At 47.3% G+C, this 21,463-nt stretch overlaps 2 protein-coding genes across 4 annotated transcripts in view; one reads left to right on the top strand and one right to left on the bottom strand.

Moving 5' to 3' along the window:
• Positions 1-20,134, top strand: part of LOC118513918 — a 67,809-nt gene extending 47,675 nt beyond the window's left edge. For 2 of the 3 annotated variants that reach the window (XM_036060280.1, XM_036060279.1), the window contains 5 exons: positions 11,415-12,413; positions 16,464-16,595; positions 16,669-16,877; positions 16,968-17,322; positions 17,395-20,134. In XM_036060280.1, coding sequence (XP_035916173.1) covers positions 11,423-12,413; positions 16,464-16,595; positions 16,669-16,877; positions 16,968-17,322; positions 17,395-19,421 — 3,714 coding nt within the window. In that variant the 5' untranslated portion in view covers positions 11,415-11,422 and the 3' untranslated portion in view covers positions 19,422-20,134. Of the gene's footprint in view, positions 1-9,897; positions 10,056-11,414; positions 12,414-16,463; positions 16,596-16,668; positions 16,878-16,967; positions 17,323-17,394 lie in introns of those variants that run through there. The other variant, XM_036060278.1, reaches the window with a different exon arrangement.
• On the bottom strand, positions 19,660-21,182 carry LOC118513975. Its single transcript, XM_036060400.1, has 3 exons — positions 20,519-21,182; positions 20,290-20,452; positions 19,660-19,818 (listed from the first exon to the last, which is right to left on the bottom strand). The coding sequence occupies exons 1-3, from the start codon at positions 20,994-20,996 to the stop codon at positions 19,800-19,802; spliced, it is 660 nt and encodes a 219-aa protein (XP_035916293.1). The 5' UTR covers positions 20,997-21,182; the 3' UTR covers positions 19,660-19,799.
• Positions 21,183-21,463: the final 281 nt, after the last annotated feature.

Raw genomic sequence — 21,463 nt, 5'->3', positions numbered from 1 at the left:
GTTACCTGGTGCTTAATCAACAATCAGAGAAAGACAACAACAGCAGCAGAAATCCACATATATGTGTGTGTGTTTTTCTTTCGCTTTAAACTATTGTGTCACCTTTAGTTCGCGCGACGCCAAGCATGAAATTTTACATGCGTCCACCAACTTTATGCAAAGAAGCGGGGGAGAGCGGTTCTTATGGACCAGAACAGCGCCCAAGGTCTGCTTCCTGCTGACGTGACATTGTGCAACAAATCGTCGTCGTCGGAGCTGTGTTGCACATTTGCACACCACCCCTTTGTACGCGGAGAGGTGTATAGACGAGAGATTGAGACTTAAGATTATTCTATACTACACACTAGCAGGCAAGCGCGCGCACGCTTTTTGTACTTGGTTCGCTTTGATATATTTATGAAGCATAATTATCGCCTTAACTTTTTGTTCCTCGTTAGTTACTCTCCAAAAGGTGGAAAGGGAGTCCGTTTTTTTTTTGTTCAATCTCCATCGATGCGCTTAAGAAGGTAAAAGTAAGTGTCCATAAAACGCGAGGATCCTTCAACGTCTGAAACAGCAAGAGAGGAACCGCAGAGGTACCTCACCCCCGATGTTCTGACTGCGTCTGGGGCGAGCTTTGCGCAATAAGCGTTTGCTTTTTTGTGCAAAATTAGCCTTCAACATATTTTGCAAGGCGTGGCGTGGCGGATTAGCAGGGTGTGTCCCATTCCCTCTGACTATCGCATACAAACGCGACGGGCGATCCCGACGATCATCTTCCATAGATGACGACGAAGCGGTTCTCACTGCGTTAGCTTTCACGAATGTAGCTTTGGGAAAAAAGATACCTTTCCCTTTGCCTGAACGCGATTCCTGATCGCCGTTGGTCCAGTTTTAGATACGGACCAAATTAGCGGCCGAAAGGTCGATAGGTCATCGCGGTTGGATCCTATCTCGGGACGCATATCTTCACACACACACACACGTGCGCTAGGCTCACCTTTTTTTTCGCCGGACAGTGCAAGACTCGATGCAGAGTCCGAGATCGATGGCCATAAATCATTCGCACCAACGGGCTTCGTCGAAGTGTGTGTGTACGGCAGCAGGGAGGAACACATGGTGACGACCTTCGACTGTCGCTCGTAACGCGCTGCGCCCTGGACAACTCGGTCCCGGAGGGCGTCAAAGCCTATAGAGCGAGCCTCTCCTGCATTGGGTTGCAACGGCTTGACATTTCAATTCGGTGGCCACGGATTTGGTGCGCTCGCTTTTGGCTACGTAATGGTCAGACGATCGATTCTAATCATTATTGGAACTTAGCTGCGTAAAGTAACACAATTTACGAGCTCTTTTGAAGCTCAAACTAGTCGTTGGATGGGGGAAACTCTTGGGAATTATTGAACCACAAACGGAAGTGAAATTAGAAAATCATTAGTGCAAGCTCTCTACGATCGAGGCTTTCGGGCATGGTACCAAAGCTTTCAGCTCGTGTACTACTTCTTGAAGACCTTAACCTGAAACGGGCCAAAAGTAGGTAAAAAGTTTCGCAATGCAACACAACCATATCACCAAATCGGTCTCCAATTCGGATTAGGTTCAATCAAACGGCGATCAAAGAAACCGAACTGTGTTGTGGTGATCCTTCAACATATCATTATGAAACGCTCTGCTCCACGCTACATTTCACACATGCTCGCCAAGTGATGATGATTAGCGCATAAATGTTGGTCGCAGTTTTCGGATGCGACTGATGTTGCACCACTAAGCCATTTGGTTTTCCCATGCACTAACTGTGCTTCATAAATCGCAAAACATTGGCCTGAACATTCATCACTGTCACACAACAGAGGCGAATGACGATTTGGTTGCTCCTCCGAATTTCTGCTGTCATGCAGAATCATTAAAATAAAGCGACCATCTCTCACCGTGCCTTTTGAAGTCTTTATCGACAGATTTCAGCTGTCGGGAAGGGTTACACACAAAGTCAAAAGATGACATAAAGAAAAACGCTAGGGCCACTAATTATAACGAGCAGATTCACCCGTCTGATCGGTCGATCGTTACGTTACGCCGCCTTTTGGTAGCTGTTGTGGCTTTTTGGAATTTCAAACAGCCAACTGTCCGCCGCCCGTCCGGTCACCATGTCACCACACTCGCTTGCCGCTGTCGATAGCGGTGGGCCGAGAAAACGAAATCTGCGCACCACATGGCCACCATGATGATCTGTGTCGATCTCTGGATGGTGTAGCAGCGCAACAAAAAAAAAACGACACCATGTCTGAAACAATTAAAGCATTTTATTACCCCATTAATCTTGCCGCATCCCTGGAACTGGAGCAGCAGCAGCAGCAACGCGATGACTGACTCTCACTCGCCGCCTGTGGACAGTGGAGCGACGCGTCGATCATTTTATGTTCGCTCGAAACGTGTGTATTATGGGACCAGAGCGCTGTGCCCTTGTCGTTAACTTGTCGGCGGTTTATGGAAGGGATCGATGATCGTGTGATAAGGAGACGAATCAGGAGAAACTGCGAAGGAGAAGCTTATCAGTTTGAATTTTTATAGAGCTTTGGCATAAAAGTGCGTGTAACAGGAGAAGAATATTATTGCCCGGAAGCGCTTGCTGTGGGGAGATTAAAAACACTATATTGCTGTTCAGTTGAGTGAAAGATCTCATATTACTCCTACTATTCAAATAACTTAATTTATTTTGATTTGATTTGGGGTGTTGATAACCTCTTCTCAAAAGCTATTTGTTCAATGCGAAGGCATACGCTCCAGGCTAGATTTTGTTCCAGAGAGAGGTGTGATGACTCAGGTTGTGCCTTTACCTTGTTTGCTATTCCGCCACCTAGCCGACATTGCTCTAATTCTTTGACAAAGACCTGATTCATTTTTTTTACAACTCCGACACGAGCTAAACGAACTCCTAAGATGAACTCCTTTCAAGAATACCATTTCTCTACGTCTATTTTTTTATTGAACACCTTCTAGGAGATCGATGTATGGTATATTAGCATATTTTCGATAGTTATTCAGTCACCTTTATGTTAAAAAAATTGAAACCACATCATCGGCTAGATTTTATTTCTTTTACATATTTAAAAAAGGTTTCCATGTCATTATGACATCGAATGTTTCTCTTGGTTGAATAACCGATGGTAAGCTGCAAGCTTCTAACTTCCGTCTTTTTTTCGGAAATTGGAATTGGAAGCATGAAGCAACGCGAGCCTGTTGTTTGTTGTTTGGCTTGCTTCTAATAAATCTGACCTGCTTTCTGAAACTCGAACGCCACCCGAGAGGTTGTTTTGCTACACCTCATCGTCGAAAGGGGTTTAAGTTGCAAACATAGCATAAGAATCGATCGAGTAAAGTGAGTGTGTGAGCTTTTTGTTTTGATGGCATCGGATGGTGGAGTAAAGTAGAATTTCCACTCGACACCACCTCGACTTTGGTACGGAAAACAAATTCCACTCGACACAAACGATGAGGTGAAACGAAGGTCCGGCTTACGCAACGTGCACCAAATTGAAAACAACTTTCCTCCCCAACAAACTGGGCGTTATGGAGTGGGGTGGTGGGTGGTGCACTTTCACCCCACCCGACTCGTCTCATTTCATTTCCGTCTTTTCGGCCCCGGCTACGATCGTCGTATTCTGAATGGAAAGCATTTCGATACGGTTATGCGATTATGATCGTCGTCCTGCCTGCCTGCTATCCGCGAGATCGAGAGTATGGTCGTTGCTGCTGCTATCAGCTGGCCCGTTGTCATCGGGTGTCTGCCTGTGCCCGGGTCCGCCTGCGCGTTTTGTAATTATGCAGCTGCAATTATCCGCACAGTGAAAACGCGTTTCCATCCTACCACTACCGTCGGTGTTACAGCGGAGAGCACTCACCTGCGATTCGGAGAAGTTTTGTTTAAGAGTATTAGCATAATCACACCGAAACTGTGGAGGCGCCATTTTGTGTGTGTGTGTGTGTGTGTGTGTGTGTGTGTGTTTTTCTCTCTAAAATAAACATTTGCTTTTCCCGAGGAACGCCGATCGCCGGAGCACGCGGTTCCTCTTCTTAATGGTGCCGGAGGCTTCAAATTAGCTCACCCGCCAGTCTCTGTATGTTGTGATGCCATCTCGTCGGCTGGCAAGAAGGACCGAGCTGCCATCTAATTATGATATAATTGTAGCACAACCGTGTGCCCTCCGCATAATGATGTCAGACGCGCGCTGGCTTGTCGGTGGTAGCAGCATCCGGGAGAGCGTCCATTCGCGGCGTCGGCTGATGTCTCATTCGGTGACGTGTAAAGAAAAGCATCGCAAAGCTTTTTCTACTTACGCCGGCGAGGAGGCAGATAATTGCCGTCTTACTGCCAAATTGAATTAACACTACGAAAACAACCCAGGCGGGGAAATCCAAACAAAACAATCCACTTTCCGTGGCCCCGAAAAAAAGGTAGATGCATGTCAATTGCACAAAGTTGGTCCACCAGCGCCGCCATTGTTGCCAATTGCTAAGTGCACAATATTATGCGCACAATGAGAGCTCCAATAAAAGGAGAGCAACAATCGAGATGGAAGAGATGGAGGATCGGTGAGGCATCGATTTCGGGCGGGATGGGGCGGCATTGGGAGGTTATGTAAATGACGATGATGATTGATGAATTGAGGGTGCAGAATCGAAACCGGGTGTAAAAGTGAAAGTGTTGCGAGCGTGCGCGCGCGCGCGATCCCCCAAAACGATCGACGAGAAGACGACGCGCGCCATCGTGTTTGTGTGTGTGTGTACTTAAGGTTTTGCACACATCAACATTCTCACAACGTGTCGCTTTAATGTACATATTGGGCGGGTTTGACAGCTGGGAACCCGCGACAGGCAGAATGGATGATGGAGCATAAGGAGATATGCAAACACTTTGGGTAAATTTAATTGTGTGGCCAGTGAATGATGGTTGGTATTCAGCTTTAAACGATCTGTCAAGATATTTATTTGTGCTAATAGGTAACAAAAACATTCGGCATATAATGACAAATTTCAATTTGAAGTTGGTTGAGGATCTATACTCTTCCTAAAGGTTATTGGTCTCATTGTTTTTATCTCGTCCATTGCGTTGGAATTAACAAAAATCCAAAAATCCAAATATGGCAGGCCAAACCCTTTCTACGTTTTAATGCCAACGAGAGAGATGTCCCAGTACTCACAAACGTCTCTGAGTTTAATATTGATGAAAATGTGTTAGTCGCGTTTTAGAAATGTAAAATGTCCAGCATTAAATTTAATTTAGAGACCTATGAACTGTAAAAGAACTCCACTTTTGTAAAGCGAATTAGCATCACCATCCTACGGTGAGCTGATCATGTCCTGAGAAAGGCACCGGACGATCCAACTCGTAAAGGCTTACAGGCCATTTCACATTCAAGCAGAGCAAACTTGAACAAATTATTTGACCGATGACCATACTCTGCTGTAAATCCCTGAAATTTCCCTCTTGGACCTCTTCCTTTATCAAGAAACTAAGTTCATTAAAGCAATCAATCAAAACCTAACGAGAGTTTGGCTGAGAGTTTCGGGTTTTGGTGGGATAATCGTACGAAAAAAACGGTAGCCAAACAAGGGCTAGAACTAGCAGGAATATTCTACTTCATATTTGGTGGGACTCGGAAGAAATTGTTTATTGTGAGCTGCTTCCATATACCCTTACTAGCGATGAGAAATCTGCCAGTGAAATAACGGATGTAAATCCCCGGAGTAACTTTAGTCTCCCGATTTAAAACATTGCTCTGAAGCACCTCCAATCCTCCGGATTAGTGCATTGCTCTGGAGTGATTGTTGAGTGGTGCCCAACATGGCCTATCGTCGTTCCTTGATGATCTAAATTTTGAATTACTAAAAATTTGCACCAAGCAATCATTGTGAAAATAAATTTGTAGAATTTTTGGTTGGATGGAGAGGGACATCATGACGTGTATATACGACTGGTATTGGATAATCCACAGCAAGCTGAATGAAGAGGATTTCTGTTTTCCTGCATGCTTGCTCTCCTCCAACCATTCCTGCGAGGCGCATGATTTCAAATCGGCGAAAGTCAACACTCGTCACAGCACGTGATGTTTTCGCGATTCATCGATCATTATCGACCATACCGCTCACCGAATATGTAATGTCGCATCCAAGACGCAATGCATCACTGGGACGCAAAAATGATCGCGCGAAACAACACTAATTCCTTCACGTCATGCTGCGTATGATGTCAATTTTGCCCAATCTCCCGCGCTTTGCATGCTTATCTGGTTTCATGTAAATTTTATCGTTACCTTTTCAGCGAAAATATCGAAATGGAAAGTTGGAGCTCAATGATGATTCAATTGCAGCGTGCGTAAAACGGCATTTGAAAGCGATCACACCCGTCCGCATTCACGGAATCAATAAGAAGCTCGAGAGAGATGTGCCTGAGCGACGTTGTTAAACTGAAAACGGTTATGCATATCGTTGTCGCCAGAGTGTTTGCCGGCGACAGCTGCTGTTGTTTGGCTCTGACGGAATGACTGACTGAGCAGCAACGAAACCAACAGACCAACCGATAAGCTTTAATGAGCGTGTGTGATAAAGGGTTTAATTGCGCTTTTAAACCCCTGAAATCGATTCCGTTCGGTTTCGAAAAAACAACGCGCAACGCTTATCATCTGGCGAGTATCACGAAGCAACGCTAACGTGTCTCGCTGCGTGCTCTGCCAATGAGTGCACTTTATTGCATTTGCGATAAAAAAGGAATGGAATCCCCCACACGACACGGACACATTCGTACCTGAAGGGGATGCATTTTCACTTGCTTGCCGGGCAACAGAGCCTTATCATCATAAACTATGAAGCGAATGCACAATGATTAATACGCACCGATAGAAACTGCAACGCGCGCCCAGACCGAGCCGAGGGACTCGGCGTGCGCGTGATTCATCATGGAAGAAAAACAGTCTCCCCCACAGACACACACACACACTCGGTACCAAGAAGAAGAAGATGCGGGATGAATGAGGCTCATTAGTTGGCAAAATGGTTCATCATTTTCTTCGCTTCCCATCTCCGATCGGACGGACGCGAACGCAGGACGAGTTTTGTGACCACCTTCGCGCGTTCTTTGTCCTTCGAAACGTGTGGCGTGGCACGGCCGCCATCCCACACGATCACATTTCACACTGATGAATTGCATTCGGGGGACGGCATGGAACGACGATCCATGCATTATTGCACGGTGCACCGTGTGGCGACGGCGGAAAGCTTACCTTTTAGTGCTTTTCTCTAATTGGCCATTCATTAGATGTGGATGCAGATGTACTAGCGTCGTTTCTATGAGTTTCTAGGCGAGGAACGTAAGGAGGGGCAGGAATGCATTGAAATGCATTCGCCCGCCCTACTCGCGTGTGTGCAATGGATGTGCGTGCGTTTGCGCTCGTTAATCAAATGGACGAATCGTTCATCACATCGAGTTTTTTGTTTGTGTGTTGCTGCGGTCGGCGGTTCGGTTTACCGGTAATCGAGATCCTAGCTAGTCCTTAAAGGTTGGACAGATTAGGAGCGCTTCTATAGCATGCCCAATGACCATGCTTTAAATGATTGCAAAACAGGCGTAATATAGAGGAGAAGCAGGTGTTGGTTGGCTGGCGTGATGATTGGTGAATTTAACACGCAAACGTTGCCTAATCGTCGTAATTGCTTTAATGACATTCAATTTAAAAAAAAGCTGTTTATCGTCTTGAACGGTAAACAGGTTTAACTTAATGTGCCATATAGAATTGAAAAACTGCATAAATAAGCTGCAACTGCACAAGAGATGCAAATCTTAACTAGGATTCCAAGCGTTCGTGTTCTACAGATTGCATACCTTCAGGCGCAATTGATGATTTAGTTTATTTTGGCCGATTTATCATCCAAAACTTTCTCTACGAATCAATTCTATCTTAAATTAAACTGTAATTTTTATTAAAATGGACACGACCACAGAAATAACTATACAGCTACGTTTGGAATCAGTCCAAGTAAGTGAGAAATGGGGCGAAAAATCGAACAAAAAGAATAATGCTACATTTTGTTTTTAATTGCTTAGTATGTAATAATTATGGTGCGAAAATCAGTTCCTGCTAATTTTAATTGAAAAAGGTGTTTAAAAGAAAAGAAAATTCGCTCCAGCGCGCTTGGAGATAGAACTAAGCCGATTCGTGTTCTGCAGTTTGCATACCTTCAGGCGCTAATCATTGAACACCGTGTTTTAGCCTCGTTTTAAATCCCAAATTGCTTTCTAAACCATTTTTAGCGTACATTTCTTACACTTTTTGCCCCCGAATGTTTATTTCGTGCTGATAAAACATTACAGCGCTTAGCGCCCGCCATCAAAAAGCGGGGTGAAATCTAACCCACAATGGCCAAAAAACGTGAGTGCATTTGCAATGTTCGCTTCGCAAAATAAAGCGCGCGTAAAAAAAAAACATAAATCATCATCGCATCGCTACCGGCGTTTATTAGCTCTCCCCGCTAGCGTGCGTGCGTTCAATTTTCAATCGGAACGCGGGAAATTGAAGGAGAGCATGATGCATTATGCATCGCGCAATCGTTCGTCGATGGAATTCGTACACGATCACGTGCTGCAAAAGCGCACGCGAATTGGGGGGGGGAAAGACAGGCCGGGCTATCGAAAACATTTTGCATTAAATAAATGATCACACACCTGGAATGTGTGTGTATTCGAAGAGTGAAAGGGAAATTTTATTTATTTCCAACACCTTTTTTCGAACTATCCGTAGAAGACCCTACGCAGCCAAGTGGGGACAATTGTGATAAATGGTGTCAATATTGGGGTGGTCTGACGGGGTTTGCTACATCTTCAAACTTCCCGCCGGATTAAACCAAACAAGAAAAAAAAAATCTGCAATTAATGCAGTTTGTGTAATTCCACCGGGTAGACGATGGAGGGAATTAGAGAACTGAATCGTCATTTGACGCCGTCGCAAGTCGTTGTCGATTCGCGGCTGGGCGCCAGCCGACTTTTGTAAACCGAGTCGCTTCGATGAGGATCGCTCCGTGTGTCTGTCCGTCTGTTTGTTGAAGGTTGTTTTTTCGCCGGTTGTTACCTATTGTAATTTTGTTATAGCCAAAGGAAACTCATGTGGTGTGAAGCGCAAAAACGGCAACAACGACGCCGACTGACGAAAGCAAAAATGGGGGCTAGCCCCCGAAGCTAGCTGAAAAGTGCCAGCGATGCGCGTTTTGATCACGCTCCGGTCGGGTGCAGTATGTGCAACTGCAACGAATCGGTGAATCATTCACTGGCTAATGGGTGGGTTACAGACGCTGTCTTCTCTCGGCCTTTCTTAGCCCAATGAAGGGTGCGCGTATTGATGAAATGATTCCAGTTTTTCTTTGCATGGGAATACAAAAAAACGAATCACACCTTGAGCAATTAAAACTACTTATAAATAGAGCTTTAAGCAGATTGTGTAACAGCCATCATTTTTTTTTTTTTGGAATTCAAGTCCAAAACTCAATTTAACTTCTGAAGGTTCATTTTTTCTCTCTCGATAAATGGGAGAGAAAAAAATCCCATATCCTAATTTTCAATCAATCACCTGTAATCGAAACACACCGCACACACAATTAGGGACGGTGGGGTAGCTTTTACAACCCCTCACCTGCGCTTTTCCGATCAGCCCCCAGCTATCAATTTCCCACTCGCGCCTTTCTTTTTGAAGGTCGATTGCAGACGAGAGGCGCATTATTAGTTGATTGCTTCAAATTAACCAACTAAAATAACGAAACCCTTGGCCAGGAAAAAGGGGCCACCCTGCTTTTCCGATACCGAAAACCGCGAACAACCCGCTCGATGGTCCGCAACGTGAATAAATTTGCAAACGAAAGCAACAACTCGGAGACGGTGTGCGCCGGGTTTTGCGATTGCCGCTGGTCAGTCAGTCAGTCAGTGTGGTGAGCTCGTGGTGGAGTAAACATGCACGTGGTACTGCTGGTGAATCTCGATACGAAGCGCAAGAAGCATGCGTCCTTCTTCAAGGCCATCGCGACCGGTGATACCAAGTGTAAGGGTGATTTCAAATTAAAATTCATTAAATATCGGGATCAACAGTTCTTAAACTCCAACTAGGACTTATTACGCGGAATAGAAGTGACATGCAGTGATGATTGTGTCTGGAACCGTATGAAGTGTCCACGCTCAAGTGACTTCCCAACCCAATGCTCTCAACCGAACCGAAAAATACGCCCATAAAACGTGACGGCTCAATTCGCTCGGCGCTCCTAAAAATAGGGACCCTATCCTGTGTGTCTGCAATCTGCGTGGGGTCACCCTCCCCGAAGCGATATGCGACACACTCGCAATGCAGTTCCAGATCTCGCGCTAGGATCACTTTCTCGAGCCTCGCACACCTTCTATTGCCATTTCCTGCAATCTTAGAATCATAATATCCGATACGGACGGGAAACAAGGTGTGGTGTGAATATATTTTAATAAATTTCAAACAATTTATTATACACCAATGAAGCATCACGACTAAATGGTGGCTATGGCTTGCCCCGGGGGCTTTAAGAGTCGAACAAACTCAGATGCACATTAGCGGTGTTGCATTACCGACGCGGAAGTACGCCACCGGAGGGTTTTCAGTTTCGCGCATTGCTCTCTGTTGGTGTTTTTTTTTTTCTTACTGTGAAATAAAGTGATTTGTGAAAGTGGTGCGCGCACGACAAAAAGCAACAATCGCCAACGAGAAGGCAACACTCGGTGCAATGTGGAACATTAGGTTGTAAAGGCGATGGGAAGAACAATAACATCTGAAGAGTGTTTGAAGGCAAAATATTGGAGAAAGAAAGTTAAGGAAGAATTGTTGTAATGCAGATTACATTCGCTTCAGTCTAGAAATCCTGGTCACGGCACCACATGAAAATGCGTAGAAAAAATATCTGAAAAGACTTTTCACACTCATACACGCTTATGCCAGTGAAAAATTTATAAAAACCATGTGAAATTAGGTATTTCTCATCCTGTCAATCCACTGCTTGATGATTGACACTCATACTAAGACTTTCAGATCCAACTGGCTTGCTTGGATTATACGGCTTCGTAGTACAAATGAGTCTAGAATGACTTACAAGTCCTAGAACTATGGCCGGCTTGATCCAGCACTTCGTTAACACAAGTTAAAGGCTATATTAATTCAAATAAGCTAGATCTTCTTCTCTCAATCTGAAGTCTCTAATCGCCAAGTGTATCTAGCCTCTATATGTTATGCCCACCGATCAGCCCATAGTGCACTGTCCACGCGTTACCGAAGAAAGTGCAACAAAACCGAAAAATTGATTAATGTGGCCACGTGACGAGTGCCGTATAAATGGTGTAAACGTGAGATTTCATATTTCCTCTCTCTCTCTCCCTCTCTCTCCAGTGCTGATCATGACCGACGCACTCAAGATGACCGATATGCAGCAGCGCGCCAGTATCGAGTTCGAGCGCCAGCGCCACCTGGCGAACTGGCTGATCGAGTCGAGCCCGCACATGCCCAAACCAACGGCCGCCCAACAAAAGCAGCTCCAGCAACACCAACAGCAACTGCAACAGCAGCAACTCCAGCAACTGGCCGGCGGTGCGATTACCGGCAAACAGTCCAAAGCGGCAGCCAAGCTGAAGCAGAGCCCTATGTTTCTGCTGGCGAAGATTGGCCACAACCTAGCCGTTGGTGGTGGAGGAACGGGAGGAGGTGGTGGTGGGGGAGGAGGTGGAGGAAACTCACTCGTTGCCGGTTCCACCTTCAACTCCCAGACGAACCTTCCGCTGCAGATCCTAGCTCCGGGTGGTGGCCGTGAAGGCAACAAACCGAAGCTGCGACGCTTCAACTCGCACGACACCAGCGCCAACATGTTCTCGGTGGCGGAGTTCGAGAACGCACGGATGGCGCGGAGGAACGAGCTGGAGAGTGCGGCCCTGCTACGACAGCGAGCCCGCTACAAGCTCAACTCACTCAATTCGTCTGGAGGCGGGGCGGGTGGCGGTGGTGGGGACTGCTCAACGGGGGAAAGCAAGGGTTCGAAGCTGAGCTCCAGCGAGTCAACCACCGAACCGCTGTTTGCGGAACAATTTCTCGAACGCTTCTCGTTGCCCCGTGTCATCCGGCTGTCGTACACTTCGTCCACCTCGCCGGGCGGACAGGGCGATCAGACGATGACCTCCTCGAGTTCGGCCGAATCGAGCAGTACGGCAGAACGGCCCAGCAGTGGCTCGAAGGGTGGTGGCAAAGGTTCCAAGAAGGGAAAAGGTTCGGCCACGATCGGGGGCGACCTGTTTCTGCTCTACCGGTATATGCGCGGCTATCGGAGCTACCACGTGTTCAACACCAAGGCGGGCACCAGTCGGAAGAAGGGCTACAAGATACCGCACGATTTTCCCGGTAAGTTACTTTGCGGTGTTTTAACTTAAAAAATGTTAAATGCATAATTAGTATAAAGCTGTATGTTCCAATTCACCACCATGCTGATTAGGAGAGAAAGTAAACTGAATGCTTCAATCAACTTAATTAGAGTTGTAAAGTCAGTTGGTCACGCAAAATGGGTTTAACTGCTCGTATGATCATTTCCATTCGAGCACGCGCCAAGTCACTCACTGCAGAAAAAGAGAGGCTATTTTCTGTTGTTCATCAAGGTGGGTCAAATAGCGATTGTGGTAAAAGCGTGGCTATGTAAACTTTGTCGCGATGTGGGTTCGAATCTCAACTCATTTGCTCTTTTATATTATACAGAAAGACTTTTACTATTTAGGACTGACTGCTACACGCTGTCCTCTGTAATGAAGAGCTGTCGTTAGAATACTCCAGCCTCACTAAGCAAACTCAGCCTCACTAGGTAGATATTCCAGCCGATTTGGTAGCTTCAGCCTCACTAGGAAACTCCAACCCCAATAAGAAACTCCAGCTTTACTGGGCATCTCTATGCTCACTAGGTAGCTCTGTCCCCAATATGTAGTTTTTCAGCCTCACGAGGAAACTCTACGCTCACTAGGGTAATTCTAGCCTCACTCGGTAGCTCTACCCTCACTAAGATCTCTGGCCTCACTAGGAAAATCCAGCCTCACTAGGTAGCTCCAACCTCACTAAGATCTCTGGCCTCACTAGGAAACTCCAGCCTCACTTAGTAGCCCCAGCCTCACTAGCTAGCTCTGACTTCACTAAGTATCTGCAGTCTCATTATGAAGCTCTGAGTACTCTACAAGCTCTTTACCTACCGCGAGAGAACGTAGAGCTAATTAGAGGTCCTGTAGGTTATTCAAGTCGCATCAAGATGGTCACCGCCAACCATTTTTCAGGTGTTTTTGAACTCAAAATTGAACTGAAATGAATCTTTGGGCATGTGACGACATTGTTGTCTCATTCCCACTGCTCTTCCTCCGTGTTCCTCTCACCTTTGCGGTATTAGCTGATAAATGGCCTAATCCATCGCGCTCCACTCTGCCAACACCTGCCTTTTCACACCTTCCCCATTTTCGGACGTCCAAACGCTTAAAACAGCTTCACGCGCGTACCGATCCGCCGATAGCTTTGGAAAATGGTTTCGTTGGCGCAGTAATTTTCTACGCTTCGCGCTACAGTTCCTTTGCTAGCCGCGGGATGCCACCACACGTTGCACGATTTGCATAATTCAGCAGCTCGCGCTCGATCGGGTTGTGAGCTGGCGATGTACCGCATACTCCAAGGCGCTCTTCGAGGGTGTTGGCAATGAAAATTGCATTATTTCACCGGCGGCCAGAGTTTGTTGCCTTTAGGTTTAGTGCTCTCTCTCTCTCTCTCTCTTTCTCTCTTTCTCTAGCTCTCGAAATGGTTGGAGATTGGATGCTTGGATAGATAGCAGATAGCAATCATGTTAATATGTGCACCCCACACAAAACTCCGTACCGCACACCAATCAATCGCTTCACCGATGCACATTCTGCACCAGAGAAAGAAAGAATGTGTTCTGATAAAAGTGCGCGCGTAAGGCAAATAATATTGGGTTTGGTTGGTTGGTTGGTTGGGTCGGTTGGTGTTGGCGGTTGCATATGCATGACGATGCATTTTTAATTGTGCGCCCGGTGCACACCAACCAAGATGAAGGTTGGCAACTCTCTGCCGTCTGCGCCACCAGTCATTTATTGTGCCTTGCTCCCCTCCCACCATTGGCAAGCTCCATTGTTAGTGATGCGGTTTCGGTTTGGCAGGAAGGTGCAAAGTGCACCGACAAACTCACGATCGTTAGCGTTGCATTATCGGCCGGTGTAACGTGTTGCTAGGCAGGATCGCGGGAATGTTTGTAAAGAGGAAGAGATGGGAAGAGTCAACACCCAACCAACCAATCCTTCTCGCTCGCTTGACCGGGAACTGTATCAGAATAGAATCTGCTGGCTCTCTGATGGCTGCGTGTCATCATTAATCAAACATGGCAGCAACACCGCGTAGCAACATCGCGATGCATCGGATGCAACTAATCTGCATGTGCGCTCGACCCTCCCTTGGAAGAGAAGCAGAGAGACAGGGAGAGAGAAAGAGAGAGAGAGAGAGAGAATTACAGCTTTGTTTGTGGATCGTTGTCAAACGTCGGCGATCGCACTGGTACTCGTAGAACTTGTCTAGTTGCGAGGCTTTTTCCAATTTTGTTTAACTAACTTAAGGAGCTAGACTCATTCTCGCCGACAACAATGCACCGATGCGCGGTCTCCGTCATCGATCGATCCAAAGAAAGACCCGCACAGCTAAACACGAACCCGGCAAGATGAACTTGAGAACTTGAGGGTGTGGCCGGCGGTGAAGTATGTTCCCGAAGATGGCATACGATTATCTCGATCAATCGATCTCTTCGGAACGACATACACAACGTGTGTTTGATGGTGAGATTTGATCGATAGAAGAGCCTTGAATGATGATCCAAAAAAACCATGATCCAAACTCTTTTTCACCAAGATTTTCCTCTCCCTCAACGAAACGAAGTTAAGTACGAAGAAGGTTATAATTTCAACACATCGTTAAAGACCGATCTACCACTAGCGCCTTGGTCCCACACTTGGACTCACCACATACGCTTACAAGCGAGACTTTGTTTGGAACGGGAACTGACCTCAGGAGCATTGAGCGTTTCGGAATAATGTTCGGTTGCAACTTCTTAATCTCAATGTATTCCCACACACCGCCATTGTTACGACGCCGGTGTGCCATTGTTATGTCCGCTTTCAGGCTGACATCATAGCCGGGCCGGGACTTCTCATGGCGGGCAGGCCGGGTTTCTTCAAGACATTGCGTAGAGACTTAAATCAAAACTCAATTACGAAGAAAGTTGTGTTAGAAGGGGGCAGCAGTTCTCGATTCAATATTACTGCTTATTCCTAAACATGGTGGAAAATTCTGAGATCGACAAGGATTAGATGACAGGTTTAGCCAGCTTTGGACAGATATCATTAACTATAATATAGCGAGACTTAGGACATCTTCAGCCAAATCATCTTCAAAGTCTTTTGGAGGACCTGTGGTGGTTAATTTGTTAAAATGGTCGACTTATCATTCCGGAGTTTCTGATTAAAAATGTAACATTCTACTCGTCTGACCTAAATGTATTCCACCATCCAAATCAGGAGTGGTCCCGGCCGGAGTAGGAGTGTGATTTTGTCGCAGTTGCTTAAGTAAACCATAAATACTCTAACAGCGGCTACGAACAAGGGCTATCACACTCACGATATCCAATTTACGATTCATTACCCTCATCAGAAATCTCATCTCCTGCTACCGTGGACCAAGCGACGCGACTGATGGATGAAACACCAAACTCGGTCGTACGTTAAAGCTAATCACTTCTCCCAGTCTCGAAAACTCCCACACACACACACACAAACACAAATTCGATTCGATCACTTCCAGAAGTCGTACAGAAGAGACCCGTATGTTAATAAGGTTAGCGCTTCTTCGCTCCAAAAAAACAAACAAACGACCCAGTCATTAACGATGTCCGATCTCACGATCCCGCGCTACTGATCGTTATGCAATGGACAGGTGACTACCGGTATTTTCTTTTTTTCTTGTCGTAGCGGCCAAACTTAGATAGGGCAGAGATTCTACGCAAAAACACAATAACTCAATTCACAAGCCCCGGTCACGGTGCATCAAATGGGAAACGAGAGAAGGGCATGCATATCTTCGCATGCATTCTTTAATTATCTGTCACTTTTTCAAATGACCGCTAAGGTCCGAATCGAGCCCACCATACATAGTAAATAGTAGGGAGGGCCTCATGGGGTATGTTTTGATATGCAAATATGGGAAACTGGCTCGGCTCGGCGGACCAGAAGCGAAAAAGGGGAATAGAAAAGCTATAATCAGCTCGGTAGACGATAGCGACACGCGAGTGGGAACTTCGACTTTTACGTTCCCAGATATGGCCGGTCGTACTTTACGGGGTTTGCTTTGTCTTTCATCTCTCCCCAGGTTACTTCTCCTTCATCAACGACAAGGGCGCACCGACGGCCACCGTGTACACCACGATCGTACAGCTGGTGCGGGACCAGGTGTACAAGTTCCTGTCGCTGGACAACCTTTCCGCCTACACCGAATCGCATGGTAAGTGTCGCTTGACTGTCCAAACTTAGCCCGGTGGTTCTAAAGCTGGCGGAATTCTCCCCCATCGAAACAGATAACTTCAGCCACAAAACGCACTACGTGAAGGCGACGGCCAAGGCGGGCCAGGTATACCGACTGTTGGCAGTCTTCCAGGACGGAGATCACAAGTCTGCCACGTCGTCCTCTAGTCACAAGGATGCGACCGGCGCCGGGAATGCGAACGTTGGTGGCCGGGAGAAGGAACGGGGCAAGTACGCGCAGCTGTTGGATGACAACCGTCAGGTAGGGTTCCGCCGTTCTTCTCAACGTTGGACATATTTTAATGCCCCAAATTCCCAAACTCTCCCCCTCTCTCTCTCTCCCGTATGATAGATCTACTACGTGTCGCTGTCCGCCAAAGGCAAGTTCTACGAGATAGAGCAGCACAGTGCCCCGGTGCTTCAGAAGTACACCAACTTTGGTAACCATCACCAACTGCACAGCCTCAATGGGAACAATACGAGCAGCAGCAGCGTGGGGACAAACGGTGGTAATCAGACGTCCCAACAGAACCAGCAGAACCACCAGACCCATCAACAGCAGCAGCAGCAACAGCACCGAAAACCGAAACAACTGAGCAGGGATTGTGTGCATCGGATCGGGTTCATCATGCAGTCGGAGCCGTGTCTTCCGCTGAACCTGAAGCTCATCTCGCCGCAGACGGGAGCCCACTCCTCCGCCGTACCTGGTACGAACTCGCAGCAGAACTCTCGCGCTGTTCAAGCAAATCTTATCTCAAATTCTCTTCCCTCTCCTCCAGAGTACGTCACGATCGCGAAGATCAGTGAGGAGAACTTCCTGATTGCGTGCCCACTAGACGAGCAACACTTGACGACGACTCTCACCCTAACCAAGCTCCACCTGACGCCCCAGATGAAGTTTGCCAAGTGTACGATGGGATTCGAGAACGAGCAGCACATGTTCCTGAACGCGAACGTCCAGACCGTGCTCAAGTTCTGCCAGTTCAACTGTGACAACTTCCTGCGTGTAGTTGACCACGAAACGAACGCGATCGAACTACAGCAAATGACGGCTATTTCCGTAGGACAGCAGCAGCAGCAGCAGCAACAGTCATCCCTCACGATGACGTCAAACACAACGACAACTACCGGCCCAAGTTCGCTTGGATCGAGTGGCAGCGGTGGCGGTGGCGGTGGTGGTGGAGGGAAGCACGAATCAAAGGGAGGTGGATCTGACGTCCTGCGACGGTTCGGGCGGCTTTTCGGTGGTGGTGGTTCCAGCGGTGGACACGATCGAAACGGCGGATCCGGCCACGAGAAGGAAGATTCCATCATATTTTTAAGTAAAAATGATCTGGAAAGTCTCGAATGCGGTGGTGGTGGCGGCGGCGGCGGCCGAGAGCTCGATGACCATCACCACCACTCCACCCCTTACCACCAACACCACCACCACCACCACAGTCTGGTGGACGAACGGTCCACGCTTGGTGGCCGATCGTCGTCGGATGGTGCCACAAACCACGAGCCACACTCGCTCCCGATTCCCAGCTACCGGAGCGAGAAGATGAAGGTGTTTGCATCGCCGAGCGGGAAAAGCAAGGGCCACTCGACAACGACGCCGGCTGGGGCCACATCCTCTTCCACGTCTAAATGGTTCCGAGGGTTCGGGAATCGGTCGAGTGCGAACGAATCCGTCTCGGCGGACGATGAGTGGGACAAGCGAACCAGTCTCGACCGTTACCGGGACATGTCGAAGCTGATCCAGGAACGGTTCGGGACGTTGGGAATGCTTTCGCTTTCCTCGCGTGCTGCCAGCACCGATCGGATCAGTGCGTTTGACGACGGTACGATCGTCAGCCACGATCCTGCATCGTCGGTCGCTAGTGTCGGTGCACGCGAAAAGTGTCTCTCTCTGCAGCACATCGAACAGAAGAGCAAACCGGACCTGGTACCACCCGGCCATCACGGTTCCGGCGGTGATGAAACGATCCGCAACGCCGACGACGATGACGATGATCAGGCGAGCGAACTGACCGCATCCGAGCTGGGGGATACGATCTTCTTCCCGCTGCGTCACAGCACCAACCAACAATCGTTCATGACGCAGAAGCTTTACAGCGAGTTCCACGTAAAGACGAAACAGTACAGCAAATCATCGTCCAGCATTCAGCAGTTGCTTCATCTCGCCGGCAATGGTGGTGGTGGTAATCGATCAAGCGAGCTTCCGGCCAGCAAGAAGAGCGCGCTCAAGAATCGCTTCCGAAACAGTGCAGCTGCCAGCCACGACGAGGTGGTGCTGTCGTTCGAGGATCTGCGCTACATGAACCGTGTTTGTGATGATGAGGTTGGCGAGGTGAAGGAGGAGAAGCGTCCGACGAAGACGGTTTCGCTCCGGGAGCCTCTACCATCGCAACCGGCCGTAAGCCAACGGACGATTCTGGACGATTTGCCGTACAGCAGTGTGCGAGATTCAATCGTCCTGCAGACGGGTGATTCCGATCGGGACGACGCTAGCTCCGTACCGGCCGAGAGCATTTACGCGGAAATTTGTACCGAAGCCACCGCTGTGCCGGCGGTGTCAGCGTCTGTACCAGCTCCAGCAGCGAAACCGGAAAAACGGTTCGTTAGCATACGCATCAACGTACCGCCGTGCGATAGTGTTGCGGGTGCCGGGTCGGTGTGCCTAAATCCGGCCGGTACTTCTACGACCACCACGAACCACACCAATACCAGCAACGGCAGCAGCTGCAACAGCAACACCAGCAGTCGCTGCTCGTCGGCCGTTTCTAGTCCGATCGAGGACAACATTTACAACACGATCAAGTAGTAGTCGTAGCGTTGTAAGCCGGATGTTGTTCGCGGACGACGACCAAAGTATTATTACCGGAATTTGTGATAAACCACGGGGGCGATTTGGTGCTTGCGTAAACCCGCTCAACCACGTGGGGCCGAGAAGGAAGCGTTTCAAAAACGAATGCAGCTATACAAAGAAGAGGAAGCAATCGGTTCGGAATATTAAACGTACCAGCCCAGGGAGACAGAGAGCGAGAGAGAGAGAAGGAAACTAGATTTGCATCTTATCGGGGAGTTCGACAAGAGTGAGAGAGATGCAGCAGTTTATTAAAACCTATCTGATGATCACGAGCGTTTGGACACCACGTTTTGGACACCCAATCTCCGCCAGACAGCGGAACAGGAATCGAGTTCAATCGTTCGGGGTTTTACTGTGGTGCGAAAGAGAAAAAGCGTTAAGAAAGTTACTTATAGAAATTTACATACTATTTGCCAACTAGCAACGAAAACAGCAGCAACAAAAAAAAAATCGGCAAAGAAAACATGACAAAAAGAAAGAAAGAAAAGGGCAAACAAACAACAAATGGCGTTAGTTGATAGTTACATGTGTTAATTGCACACTCACACAAATACTTGTAAAATTCAAACGCACACGGTAGCAGCGTTTACAGTGGTGTAAAATGTTTTGTGAATTATTTAATAGAAGAAAATAAAGCGATCGAAGCAATCGATGTAAACTAATACGAAGGTGAGTTGTGTGTGTGTGTGTGAGAGAGGTGAGTTGGCCCAAGTAAAAGGAGAAAGGATTTTACGTTTTGCACCTCAATAAAGACGTCTTTTGATTGTAAATAAGCGTGAAGCAGTGTGATTTGTGCCGAAAAAAAATGGAAAAGTGGACTTACATCTGTTCGCTCAGCTTTTGTACCAGGTAGTAGGCAAAATCGAAATTTTCATAATTGCCGGCCAGATCCTCCATAATGCGTTTCAGCAGCTGTAGCAGTGTGTTAAACTCGCGCAACAGTATGCCTTGCTTCAGCACGATGTGTTCGCAAACTTCCAAATCGTCTGGCGGACAACAAGAAAACATTATATATCTATTCAAATGGGGAAGAAGCGTGAAGTGGGACTCACATTTCGTTCGCGATAGTAACTCCGCTTCATCCGCCTGGTTCATCGCGGTGAAAATTTTGTTCATTTTAGCCATCAGCGTTGGCTTATCCTTTGCGATCTTCTTCCCGATGGCTGTTCGCACCGATTTGAGCGACGCTTTGAACATGCTATCATCTTCCGTGCGTAGCACTATCAGGCGATCCTGCTGCTGCTGTGCGAATGTGAGCATTTGCATTTCCACGTAATGCTTGGGATTCTCGAGCAGGTTATCAAAGTCCGGCAGGCCAAACTGGCTGACGAAATGTTCCTGACTGCTGGCCGGTGTGTTGGTCGACTTTCGTTTCGTGCCTTTGCCCTTTGCGGATGCGGAGTGGTCATCTTTGTTGGCTTGATATTTGACGATCATATCGTCCAGCGAGTCGATGGGGACACCGTTCCGGTCGAACATCTTGTACCCCATTATTTGGAGCGCAATATCCGTCAGGTCTGATACGTTCATGGTGGAGGTTTCACTGCGCAATAGCAACACTTTTTAGTAAATTAGAAAACTATGTGCAAAACAGTTGCGTGAATGCTAAATTAAGCGAGATTTATGCCGTCGGAACAACATGTTCTGTGCGTTGCTCCCTGTGTTGTTTACGATCGTTTTGCTTTGTGTACTGAACGAGAACTGTCATCTGGGTTTGTTTATGTTGCGATGCGTTTATACTGCTTGTAGTTGAAAAGTTCATCAAGGAGACAGGCGCGTCTCAAGAAACGCCACAATCGCAAACAAAACATCCCTGTTGCTTGTGATAGACTCTTCCTGAATCTTATTTAAAATCCTTATTTCAAATGTTTTTCTTTTGCTTACCCCCAATGAAAATGTGAACTTGATTCGTTTATTTTCTGTTACCGTTTCCAACTGTTTTTGCTTTCTTACTGCTTTCACGTTATTGCTATTTCCACTCTCCTGTTTCTACCAGA

This window comes from Anopheles stephensi, chromosome 3 (assembly GCF_013141755.1).
Source record: "Anopheles stephensi strain Indian chromosome 3, UCI_ANSTEP_V1.0, whole genome shotgun sequence".
NCBI classification, from domain to species: domain Eukaryota; kingdom Metazoa; phylum Arthropoda; class Insecta; order Diptera; family Culicidae; genus Anopheles; species Anopheles stephensi.
Note: the sequence above shows the minus strand (reverse complement) of the source record. Positions and strands in the feature narration are given on the sequence as shown.

What these genes read in the sequence shown, in the direction of transcription:
- LOC118513975 (XM_036060400.1), bottom strand. Translation starts at nt 20,996, where the DNA reads ATGAACGTATCAGACCTGACGGATATTGCGCTCCAAATAATGGGGTAC. An exon ending in GTTACTATCGCGAACGAAAT is followed by an intron (nt 20,453 to 20,518) that starts GTGAGTCCCACT and finishes GTTGTCCGCCAG; the next exon opens with ACGATTTGGAAGTTTGCGAA.